The sequence below is a fragment of the Oryzias latipes genome, chromosome 22 (assembly GCF_002234675.1).
Source record: "Oryzias latipes chromosome 22, ASM223467v1".
Classification (NCBI taxonomy): Eukaryota; Metazoa; Chordata; class Actinopteri; order Beloniformes; family Adrianichthyidae; genus Oryzias; species Oryzias latipes.
The window spans coordinates 15,242,807-15,255,926 of record NC_019880.2 but is presented as its reverse complement, the minus strand read 5'-3'; the positions used below and the strand labels follow the sequence as shown (position 1 = coordinate 15,255,926).

At 42.2% G+C, this 13,120-nt stretch overlaps 1 protein-coding gene across 5 annotated transcripts in view; it reads left to right on the top strand.

Annotated features, from left to right (window-relative positions):
* The window catches only part of LOC101156929 (AT-rich interactive domain-containing protein 1B), a 217,969-nt gene that overhangs the window by 177,902 nt on the left and 26,947 nt on the right, over nucleotides 1–13,120 (top strand). For all 5 annotated transcript variants that reach the window (XM_023952010.1, XM_023952011.1, XM_023952012.1 and 2 more), the window contains one exon: nucleotides 6,069–6,372. In XM_023952010.1, the coding sequence (XP_023807778.1) occupies nucleotides 6,069–6,372 (304 nt within the window). The remainder of the gene's footprint in view (nucleotides 1–6,068; nucleotides 6,373–13,120) is intronic.

Below are 13,120 nucleotides of genomic sequence, written 5' to 3'. Positions count from 1 at the left end.
TGTGGATGCAGATGAGTGGAAACGCGGCCTGCTGCAGCCTTGCTTTCTCCCCCACCAATTGCACCTTCCACCCTGTAACAGACCCCCTCCCCCCCCCCCCCCCCGTCTCCTCCAGAGAGTTGGGTCCACCGCTGATAATGACCCTGCCTCGGACGGTGCTTTTGAGCGGTGGTGCCTGGCTGGAGCCGCGGGGTAATTCAGCTCCCCCTTAAAAAATAAAAGGAAATTTGAAGAAAAGAAAAAAAGCCCTGGACTCAAACCAGCGCCTCTAGGATGGAGAGGAGTTTTCAGGGGAAATTGACAATGTGTGAAGCTCAGGAGCCTCAAGGCACTCAAGCTCGGAAACCCTGCTGAGAAAGGTGCTGAGGTTGCTGGGAGGGGAGGGGGGGGCCTCAGGCCACAGGAAGCAAGGGGAAAAATATGGCGGGAAAAGTGAGTCCTGCACAACCCTCGCAAGGATGTTTATGCTCATTTATATTCTCCGTTTTTTTTATCTCTTTTGTGAAGTAACTCCTCTTCGGAAACTCCAAGCAGCTGGTAATCATTGCTCCTTGAAAGAGTTCACTGCTCCTCCATCACTCCGCCGTCATCAGGAAAGGCGGATGCTCCGGCTGTTACCGCAGCCCGGTCCAGTCTGCTGAGGAGGCAGTAGACAGTAATGTGCTCGGTCACACTGCAGCTCCCCTGTGGGGCTGCGCGGATTAAGCCCGGCGCAGGGGATGGCGTCCAGCAAACGCGTGACCGCGCCTGGAATTTCCATGAAATTGTGAACGCAGCACCCTTTTCTTTTAACATTCCCTCCATCTTTCATAGATACCACCTACTGCCCAAAAACAGAACGTTAAGAAGTGGTTGAGCAGGAGATAATGTCCTCATCGTCCTTCCATTGGTTTCAGGAATTGCAAACTTTTATGCACATTATGGGACGATGGCCTCATAATAAACCTCATTATTTACTTAATTAAAACTTATTGCATTTTAATCTCAAAGTTAAGGCAGATTACTTTTTATCTGGGTGTGGATCATGGACTGTAAAGGAGAACTGGAGTGTGACGTCACCCTTAGAAAATTGTTTACTTCCAATTTCATGAAATGAAGTCAATTCAGTCACCATTTTTTTGCCATTTGGAGCCAGATGAAGTCAGTAAGTAGCGTGGTCCAAGTCAGTCTGTGTTTCTTTGGCAACACACTGAAGTACAAATCTTTTATAGCATGGTAAATGGCGTATACTTGTATAGCGCTTTCTACCTTTCTCAAAGACCCAAAACGCTTTACAGTCACAAATCCAGAACACACACCCATTCACACACTGGTGGCGGCTCCGCTGCCGAATACTGGTGCCAACCTTCCACCAGAGGCAAGGTGGGGCTCAGTGTCTTGCCCAAGGACACTTCAACACATGGGCGGGCAAGGCAGAAATCAAACCTGCAATCTTCTGATCAGAGGTGGACCGCCCTACCACTGCACCACGGCCGCCCATATGAATTATTTTCACAAATTCATTTTCCTAACAGGAAGTAAGATGACTGGATCTCTGAGGCAACGCCTTTTGCTCCTTGTGGGTGCCGCCCATTTCATGACGTCATCCTAGAGCCGGTCTCAGCAGCGTGTTTGCGTTTTCTCGCTGCCTACTGCACATTTTCGCCACTTAGTAGACATCACCTTTTGACTTTTATTTATGATAAAACTGATGCAGTGAAATAGAAATGATGTATTAGTTGTTATAGTTTATAGGTTTTAGTTTAGCTTTTTGTTTATGTTTTGCGAAGTATCGTGATCACAGTGTTGATCACTACTATTGCGAGTTTTCCTCATATCCCCTGTGTGGATTCCTGTATTTTTTTTTCTCGGTGGGATGTTTTACTTCAGCAGGAGTTTCTTAAAAGTCATTTAGATGGGTGGGTTAGTCTGTCCTTGAAGAAGCTCTCTGCAGCGTCTGGATGTGAAGAATTCTCTTCAAGACACAACATAACTCTCACAGGAGGACTTTGTACTAACTTCATCCCCTCCAGCTGCTCCCTCTTTCCTTCTACCAGTGCATTCTTTGCTCTCAACTGGAGCTTTTTAAACGCCACAGATTCTCCCGGCGCCAGTGATCATTTTTCCCATTCTTCTTTCAAATGTGGTTCAGCGTCTCTCCACCTGACGAAGACGTGGACACACTTGTGAAAACTTCCCGACAGGTTGTGAGAAACACCTCCCCAGGAGGAGCTCTGGAACCACTTAGGGTGAAACACCACCCAGGTTTTTTTTTTTTTTTTTTGGGGGGGGGGGGGAGGGGGGGGGGTGGTGGAGGGCCGGACAACAGATCCCAGCAGATTCCAGCTTCACATTCCCGGGATTTTGCTGCAGCTGTCTGTGAATAGAAGAAAACTGGAAAAGTGTCACTCGGTGGTTGCAACGTCCCCAAAGTACTATACATCCAATTTACAGGTTGGAGCAGATTCCCAGCCGCACATATGGAGTAGAGTGCAGCGCTCCTAGCTTCCTGTGTTCATTAGCAGACTTCCTTTCTTCCAGGGCGCCTCCCTGTTACAGCCCCCCCCCCCAACCCCTGACAGGTGTCAGCTGTACTTAGCTCACAGACTCTCCAAAGCTCCCCAGAAATCATTTGCTCCTTTTTTCCACCCAGCAGATTTTATCCCTGGGTCTGGACAAATTCAGGCAGAGATGCTGACTTTTATGGGAATGACATTTATTTTGATTCAATAGAAATCCTTTCTCCGGGGGTTGGGGGAGTCTTATCCCCACCCCACCCTTTTCTTTTTTATTTTATGTCCCGCAGCAGCAGTCCCGGACCAGATTGTTTTCGCAATTTGTCCTTCTTACTGCGCCTTGGAGCAAATATTTGCCCCCAGCCACATAATCAAAAACTCACCAAAGTTTGCAAGCACCTGGTACTTGATAAAAGATGAATTTTGAGCTTTGCGATCGACCGCCCCCCTCCAAAAAAAATGATGACATCACAGAGTGGGAAACGCTCAAAAACTTAACAGCGCCACAATCTCTTATAGGGCTTAAAAAAACCTATAACATTTTAGGATACCTATAAGGCAGTTTTGAAGTTATTATGGGATGTACACATGGCTCAGTGGCCATATTGTTGCACTGAGAAATTTTTCTATTTTTTCACAATGTAGGAAAAAAAAACTGGTTTGAGCAATCGTCACAAAATTTCCCACACAAGCCACCAGGGAAAGTTTACAAGAGCAACCGTAGCTTCTTTGACCTTTGACCTCAGAAACAGGCTGCCATTTTGAATTTTCAAAACTAAATATTACTTGGGATATGTCCGAATCCTTTCCCTCCTCCCTAGCTACGATATAGTGCGGACACTGTGCTCACAAATTTTTTTAAACGACAAATGTGACATCATCGATTTCGCCTGAAAACCTAATCAGCACAAGGATTTTACGATGACTATTGTTACACCTACTTTGTTCTGATGAAAACTTTCATGGGTTATTAAAAAAAATACATTAAAGTACATTTTTTAAACACAATGCATTGTGGTCTATATTCCCCAATTTAGTGAGCATTGCACACATTTTTCTATCAGAATATTGTGAAAATTGGATATATGAATCCCCGGCTCAAGTTGAACGAAACGATACAACATACCTTATGAACATATTAGGAATGTGGCCGTGGTTACCAAAAAATCTCAATTGCTAAGGAAATTCGAAAATCTACTTTTGCAGATTTTCCTAAAAAATGACATATACCTGCTTGTCACGTCAAGGAGAGCAAAAACTAAAACGGTTGCTATGGAGATAAAGCAGCAGAAAGGCAGCCGTTTTGAAAAAAGTGTTTATGAATTTATCATGTGCAGCTATGACCAGCAGAGCGGTAGAATTAGTGATAACTTTGTTTGTTCTTATTTTTCTTGGACTTTCATATTATGTGGACAGTGCTTTTGCCAAGGCACCTTGAGGACACTGGGGAAGCATTTCCATTTTCAGAATATGGAGTGAAGTCATGCGACGGTCCCTTGTTGGTCTGAGGCTGCAGAAAAGCCTTTGAGTTTCCAAAAAAGCTTTATCCCCTTTTCTCCAGACACATTCTCAAGGGATTAAGCAGTGAAAACCCTAATCAAATCAAAATAAACAGCTTCTATGTCAATGGAGAATGCCACATTTTTGATTCCTATTTTGCCATGGATTTGTTCCAGGGAGGAAAAAAAAACCCCACAGAGGGAAAGCGCCTGCAGAGGAAAACGGTGCTGATTGTGTGGGAGTGTCTCCAGCTCTCTGATGGACAGTAGCTGTCTTCATGTATGCACATCTCGCCTTTGACAGCAGACCGGTTCCCTTCTTTGGGGCAGCAACGGCAGCTGAGCTGTGAAAATGGAAGGGTTTAAGTGCGCCTTAGGAAAGCTTCTGGCGTCACGGCCGTGTGGCACTCCGGGGTAGCCAGAAAGTATTTACTGCAGATTAGAGCGTCCTCTTAAGTGTTTTTGCAGAGTCAGTCTTAAGCTTTGCAATTGCTGCTGGTGCTGTGCAGCATTCTGCAGCAATGAAGAAACGTCAGGAAGAAAAGCCCGTCCTAATTACACTTTTCTGCCTCCGTTTTTAGTTTTTAAAGGTCAGGAATGAGGGTTGAAGTGTTTGTCACTGCTTATATATGTCATGGTGGACTTTTTTATGGCCTGTGGGACCATTTTGTCCTCGCAGATAGAGACTTTTCTGCACCTTTCTGAGTGAAGATGGCTCCTCCCTTTAAAAAAAACAAACAAACAAATAAAAACCGATGATATTATGGCAGACAGAACGGTAACTAAAATAGATGGGCAAAAATATTTTAAAATGCACCAACGAAACCAAAACACGTGTCAGAGATTTACATAGGACATTTTGACTTAATTAGGGGATGGCCATACGACCTCCGGCCGCCATATTGAATAAAAAATATACTATTAGTACCAGCTACAAATTTAAACTCGTCCTAAGGAATTTAATCGATCATCTCCTAACATATCAGGCATCATTTTGAAAATACTAGGGAATTACGGCGAGGTCGCAAATGTGGCGTTCTGCTGTGACTCGCACATTTTTTAACGGAATATTGTGAAAATTCAATGTATGGATCCCTGGCTAGAGCTGAACAAAATGAGAGGACATACAGTTGGATATAAACACATTAGGAATGTGGAATTACCAAATTATCTCTGTTGCTAAGGAAATCCAAAAGTTAACTTTTGTCAATTCTTCTAAAACTTACATTACTCTGTTTGGTATCCCCAGGTGTCCGAAACAGAAAATGGTTGCTATGGAGATAAAACCAACAGAAAAGCTGCCAATTTGAAAAAAGGGAGGTGTTTTTTTTTTGTACATCTTTTTGTAAAGTGGGGCGTGTGTAGCGGCTGCTCACCAAGTTAGGCCAGGCCAAAGGCGGGCAGCAAGAGCGAGGACAAGGGCCGTTGGCATCTGCTGGCCATACAATGCCTCTCGCAGCTTTAAAAAATTTTTTTTAGAAATGATGAAAGGTTTTTTTTGTCCTGGTTTGTATCAGTAAAAGCTGACAGCTACCCTGTACTATCTTTTTAAATGGGTGATTTATCAAAGCGGGGATTCACAGAGGTCATTCTGGATGTGAGGGGAAACAAATGTCATCAAGCTGCATTTCTGGTTTTTCAAAATAAACTTTTTCGCGACCATCATGACAAATACTCTCTTTACATATGCAATGGACACCAAAATGAAAAAAGAAAATGATTTTTGTCATCCGCAAACCTTCTCTTGACTGATGAAATAAGAAAATACATACATCACCAATATGTTTGTTCTCTTCAGGCTGTAATCTTTTTACGTCTAGTTGGATTTTATGGGTTTATATGAAATTCATGCTCATAAATCCTTTTTCCTTCAGCAGATCTCATGCAGCCCGGCTCCTGGAGTCACTTTGGGGTCTTTTCTTTTCCCGGAGGCTCTTCATTTGTTTTGCTGTCCACTTTCTGCCAGTCCACCTTTTCTTGTTTGAGAGACGTTTTATGATATTTTCTGTTCTTTGGTACTTCTTGTTATTATTATTATGTATATTTTCAAGCTTTATACCTTTTGTTTTTTCAGATAACTACGCTCGGACATCTAACTACAGCGGGTCAGCCAATCCCAGCTACAACAACAGCCTGGGAATGAACGCAACCAGCCCTATGCAGGGTCAGGGGCCCGGGCAACCCGTTCCAGGGGGGCGCAGCCACGGCCCCGCCAGCCATAATAGGGTTTACACTTCCATGGGTCCCAGTTCACCAAGCGTGCCACAGCCAGCTGGCCCTGGAATGGGTCCTCCATCCTTGGGAAACTCTAATCGCAAGAACCAAGAAGCAGCAGTGGGAGGCAGCATGGCGGGAACCGTCAACACACTCAACAACAGGTGAGGCAGGCAAGACGAAACGCTGAATGGGGTCCAGCTTCAAGTGAATATTTAGCGAGATAGAAAATTTAAAAAATAAATGTTAAATATTTGCCATACCAGTTTTAATTTAATAGTAAACTTTAAGGAAATGTTGAAAAATGTTTACGTTTTGATACTACATGTTTCAAATTTAAAAGAAATATTCAAATTCTGTCAAATTCGGTAGGGAGTTTAAAATATATATCTATTTTTTTCAACCTAAAGAAATAATGAAAATTTGTAAAAATATGTAATATATATATATATATAAAACAAAAACGCCCCTCTCACCCTCCGCGGGTGGTTTCTCCTCCAAGCTCGGGTCCTCTACCAGAGGCCTGGGAGCTTGAGGGTCCTGCAGTATCTTAGCTGTTCCTATACTGCACTTTTCTGGACTGAGAGGTCTGAGGTCTTTCCAGGTATCTGTTGTAGCCACTCCTCCAGCTTGGGGGTTACTGCCCCGAGTGCTCCAATTACCACAGGCACCACTGTCACCTTCACTTTCCAGGCTTTCTCCAGTTCTTTTCTGAGTCCCTGGTATTTCTCCAGTTTCTCATGTTCCTTCTTCCTGATGTTCCCATCGCTTGGCACTGCCACATCCACCACAACGGCTTTCCTCTGTTCTTTATCCACCACTACAATGTCTGGTTGGTTCGCCATTACCATCCTATCAGTCTGGATCTGGAAGTCCCACAGGATCTTTGCCCTCTCATTCTCTACCACCTTCGGAGGTGTTTCCCATTTTGACCTTGGGGTTTCCAGTTCATATTCTGCACACATGTTCCTGTATATTATTCCAGCCACTTGATTGTGGCACTCCATGTATGCTTTCCCTGCCAGCATCTTACACCCTGCAGTTATGTGCTGGATTGTTTCAGGCTCTTTGCACAGCCTACACCTTGGGTCTTGTCTGGTGTGGTAGATCTGAGCCTCTATTGCTCTGGTGCTCAGGGCTTGTTCCTGAGCACCATATATATATATATATATATATATAGAGAGAGAGAGAGAGATAGATAGATAGATAGATAGATAGATAGATAGATAGATAGATAGATAGATAGATAGATAGATAGATAGATAGATAGATAGATAGATAGATAGATAGATAGATAGATAGATAGATAGATAGATAGATAGATAGATAGATAGATAGATAGATAGATAGATAGATAGATAGATAGATAGATAGATAGATAGATAGATAGATAGATAGATAGAAAAATAATAATTTGAGAAAAATAGAATTCTACATTTAAAAGAAATTATTAGAATTTGGAAAAATGGAAAAAAAATGTGAATTTGAAATAATGTCACTTAAACAATAGTATATTTGAAAATGAAAATGAGTATTTATTTAAAAATAGTGAATGAATACATGTATTATGTGAAAAGTGTTTTAAACTTGAAAGAAACAGCCGCTGTTTTTTATTTTCTACTTTTCTTCTCACTCTTTGCTTTCAGGTATCAATTTACATATTCAGACTTTTTACTTACAGGGCTGGGCCTAATTTTTTTCGATTTTTGCTTTATTAATAATCACATTTTTCTTTCCTTTTAAGCTTAAATTGAGATGAGAGACTCAGCAGAGGCAAAGTCCTCTTCACATGACTGCTTGACTCAGGGTTTATTCCCCCTGTAAGGTTGTAGTTTTGAACACTTAAAAGTGCGTTTGCAGCAGCAGACAAGAGTAAACTCTCGCTGAACCCATCAGGGGGAACTTGTGAAAGCTTAGTTGTTGCCTGCAAGGAAGGACAAGTCTTCCCACTTTCTAATATCAGTGTGATATTGCAAACAAAGCATCATGGGAGCAGAGTGACTGAATTCACACGAAACCCCGAAACGTAATATTTTTTTGTTGTCCTCCTCTTTCACCTGCTGAGGCCTGAGCAAAAATATCTCACCCCCCTCGGTTTGTTGGCGGCATATATTGTACATGAGAACTGGACTGAGTGACTCCTCCCCCCTGAGGTTCCAAACAGGAAGTACTCGCTGACTATAACAAGCCAAAATCCCATAGACTTCTATAGAGACATAAACAGCTATGAATCAGTCATCATATTTGTCAGAATGATACATTTTTCTAACGTAAACTTGCTAATCTGAATTTTTAAAACCTTTTATCAACTTGCCAATCAGGTGCCTCAATAAAAGTAGTTGGTTTTAGATTAAACATTCAAAACATTTGATTGACAGATTGTCAAGAACCCGCTTTCAGTGGTACGGGTGTGACCTTCTGACAAGCTCACTCCTGATTGGTGAGAGTGGTTACTATAGAAGCACCGACTCAGACCAATCACTGCTTACTTACTGACGGTTCCAATATGGCAGCGTACAACTCATGGAAAAATGGTGACTTAATTGACTTCATCTGGTTGCAACTCAGTCCAGTTCTCTTATGCAATCAATTGTTGGTGGTATTGCAATCTCCACATGCCGCCGACCTGCTCTTTTCTCCACCTGTCTGCTGCCGTCCCTGTGACCCAGACCTCACCATCCTCCAAGGTCTGCCACTGTATATTTTGGTGAATATGGCTGTGACTAAACGTATCTGTCAGGAGCCCCGCCCCCCACCTTAACAGAAAAGAAACGGTGTGTCATTATCGTTCAAAGTGCCGTCACCACCTTCGTCAGCATCAAAGGAGACGCGCTGGAGTCGCTCTGATGTCAACAGCAGGAGGCTGAATGCTTTGCACGTGCACGCTTGCTGGGTTCCAGATAGTTGTTTGCTCCACAGTCCTGTGTGCTGAGGAGGGCTGGAGGGAGGGGGGTGTCAGTATGGCTGAGTAATCGCATCAGGGGAGTCGAACCCTCCTCCCCCCTTACTAGCACACACACTTATGCACACACGCTGCGATGCAAATGCTCGACAAGCCATTAAGAGATGGTTGGCTTGTCGATCAGAAGTGGCATGACATGATCCCCACTGCTGCGACCAATCAGGCCGGCTGTCAGTCTTTCCTCACATCCAAACCTCCTCCAGGACTCCAGAGACGATGCGGCTGCCGGGAAAGCAGCCCCCAGCTCCCCCATTCTTTTTATTCGCAAACCTGACGGAAAAGCGGTTCATCTGCGGTGGGGGTGGGGGGGTGTGGCTGGATGTCTGTGTTTTCTGAGTTTCACTCCATTCCACTTAAGCTCCACTGGGCCTGAGTGGCATGATCAAGAACGCGCTGAACACGATTTTCTGAACACGTTTTTGATTTCGTAAATCACAGCTCTATTCTGATTAATTGTATTAATGTCTCGTTGATGGTCAGAGGGGCCGTAGGCGTGAACTGTTAGCCACGCCTCTGTCAGTCTGCCCCAGGGCAGCTGAGGCTACATTAGTAGTTACCATCACCAAGTATGAATGAATAATGGAGACATTGTAAGCGCTTTGAGCACCAAGAAAAAGCGCAGATAAATCTAATCCATTATTATTATTATTATTATTATTATTATTATTAATGAATGACTTGATGTCATAGGATTCCAACCAGGCACAAACTGCATTTATTCCTTTTGTATTTCATGATCAAGAAAAGACTCTACATACATTCCTACCAAATCCGAGTTCCTGATTGGTCAGCTGGTTTAACCTTCAGCGTGTGTTCAGTGGGTGCGCGTTATGTACTTCAGCGTGTGTTCAGTGGGTGCGCGTTATGTACTTAGAGCCTGAAAATGGTCTTAAATACTTGCATAGCGACGTGTCAAAGTGAGCGTTCTGAATGCAGAAGCCTGAAATACGAGCTGAGGTGAGTTCACAGACTTTTCGTAGACAGTGTTCGGGGCCGTTGTGTTCCTTGAGAGTTTTGAACCCGGAAGCCCAAAACGCACATGAACGGGTTTTATGCTGAGCACGTGTGGTGCATACGGGGTTCACATGAATCTGCCGCTACCTGATACTAGTGCGTACACACAGTTGGTTCTACGTTGATTTACGCGTTTTTTGCGTGGTTTATTCGTGATACCTCTGTGAAAATTTCACAATTACAACTTTTATCACTTTTTCCACGTATATTCACGTATAACCAACTTTCATCCATGCAAAATGCACATTTCCGAGCCTGCTGTGAACGTATAGCACAGCTTTTTCCTTTGATTTTCTGATTCAAACCTTATTGTCTCTTTTTAACCCGGCACAATACCTTCTTACTGAGGAAAAAAAAAGCGCTCAGTGTGAGCTAACTAGTGTAAAAAAAAAATAGTGCTTGTTATGTGAGAAGGCAAACCAGGAAAAAGTTGTCCTACTTCTGCCAGCTTCTTTATTTAGTTTGCAGCAGGAGGAATTAGTTTTATGGCAGAAAGCACTTTTTTTTCTCCTCACTGATTTGATACAAAAGTATGTCAAAGTGTTTTGTCATGATGGGCATTTTTTTCCTCATAACTAGTTTGTGTGGGAATGCCTGCCTGTCTCCCACTCCCTTCTTCTTTTCATCCGTCTGCTTGTGTCTCCTCCCACCTGTTTCTCTCTTTTTTTATTCTTTTCTTTTACCAAGTCTCTGCTCTGTTATCCTACCCAGACTATTATATCCATCCCTGCCTTTCTTCTCCTCAATTTACTTTTTTTTTCTCTCCGCTTTCTTCAACACAGCCTTGTTATGTTTTTCTCCCTCTGATCCCACTTTAGAACATCTGAGAGAAATTGGGAGAAAATTGGTCTCCAAGAAAAAGGGAGGAAAAAAAAAGAAAAAAACCTGCAGTTAGAAGCTCCAGCTCTCGGTGCAACTCTGCGAAACATTCTGACTTCTTTTCTTTTGAAACGTGTGTGGAGCTACCATAGCCGCCTGCAACTTTCCAAATAAGTGCCTGACTAGTTAACGGGACTTTTTTTTAGTGTCCTTTCTCTTCATCCCTGCCAATAATCTTCCACCTCTCATCCCACACGTCTGTCCTCTCCTGACTCACATGATGCATTTGTAGCTGCACTCCGCATGTATTAACCCAGACGAGAACAATCACAGATGAACTAAGGAGGGCCACTTTTGGATTCCCGTGGCTGCAGGCGTGGGCAGAGATTAAATCTTCATTAGGTGTGGTGCATAAAGCGCAGCCCCACCCACACCACCCCTAGAGGCAAATTTCCCCTCCACCAGCAGGCTAGAATCAAAAACTAATATCCCACTTTGATTGTTTATAGACCCACTCCAAAGAAAATGGTTTTGTTAGTGTTTTAACGTTATAACGTCGCATTTTTCTGATGATGGAGGACAACTATTAATAAAATTAAGGTTAAAATTTTCATTTCTTTATTCATTTCGTTGACAATAAATAAATGTTGTTTTGAAAAAGAGTTTATTTGTAATGGAAGAAAATGCTGCGGGCGGGCCACAAAGCATAGGGTTGCTCCTCACCAACGGTCCCGCCCACAGCACAAAGACAAATTTTTAATAGAAAATCAAACAGGGTTTTGGCTAAAAATGGAAAACCTACAGAGTAAAATTTGCAGGAGCCAAAGACTGCAAAATAAAGAATGAAAAAAATCATTTTTGAGGTAAAAAAAGTGCTTCTGAATAATGCTTACGTCCAATTCGGTGCTCAATGTTTGTCCAAAAAATATGTTCATAGACCGGACGATTATTAGAGGTAAATAAACTAAAAGGGTTATTAGTGTAAAAACAAAACAAATACATGAGCCAATGTTTATTTGTTGTTAAATCACATATGAGTGGGAAAATTATGCTCACAAAATACAGCAATTATACTAAAAAAACACTAGAAATGCGTTTAAAACAGCTCAAAACATGATGGGAGTAGATCTATAATGATCTTTATTGTGGGTAATAGGGCTAGATTCTAAAGAAGGCATGTCCAAAGTCCGTCCAGTACTGCCCTGCAGGCTCCAGTCGTAAAATTAATAAAAGGTGTCCCCCGGCACTTTATGTGTGTGATTTCTTGATTGTGATTTGCTCAATTATAAGCCGTAGTAAACTTTTGGCAACAACCTTGACCTTTAAAGCCTTAAGGGCCAAATGGGGGAAGAACAGACAGATTTGTTTCTGTGATCAAAACCACTATTTGTGTTATTTTCCTGATCACATGATTTCAATTTAGAAGTTTACAGTGAGCATTTAATTGTAAATAATGTGTAACAATATGATATGAACCCAGATTTAATGTTAACAAAAGTTTTTTGTTTCAGACAGACTTTTTATTTACGTATTTTATTTTTGGTCTTCATATCAGAAATTCACAGTATTTTTGGTAAAAATGTATTTGAGAAGAAATGAAAAGTAGCCCATTTTAAGAAAAGTTTTATTAAATAATTATTATTAAAAAGGTGACCAAATCCCCATATCTGTGCTTTTTGGACATAGAGAGATCAACACCTGTAGACCACGGCGGGACTTTCTGGTGTCCTCACCAAGGTCAGCCAAGGAGAAAATGGTTTTAAGGAAAAGAAAAAAGATGAAAAGCTTCTGAGCTTTTGTTGGCAGAAGCAGAATTGGCTTTTTTTTTTTTTACGACTTTCCGATGTTTCCGGCGACACGGCGCACAAACTTCCTGAAGCCATAGGAACAGACGAGCTGTCGTTAAAAATAACCACTCACTTAAAGAAGAGCAAAGCACGGGGGGAAAAAAAAGAGGAAGGAAAAAAAAAGCCATAAATAAAAAGGAAATTGAAGGGAGAGGAAAAAATGTTGGATAAGACAAGAAGAGAGGAAAGGAGAATGCTCCCAGGCAAATCCTCGCCAAATAATTCATTTCTGACCTCCTTAGTAAGTAAATTTACTAAATAAATAAGAGC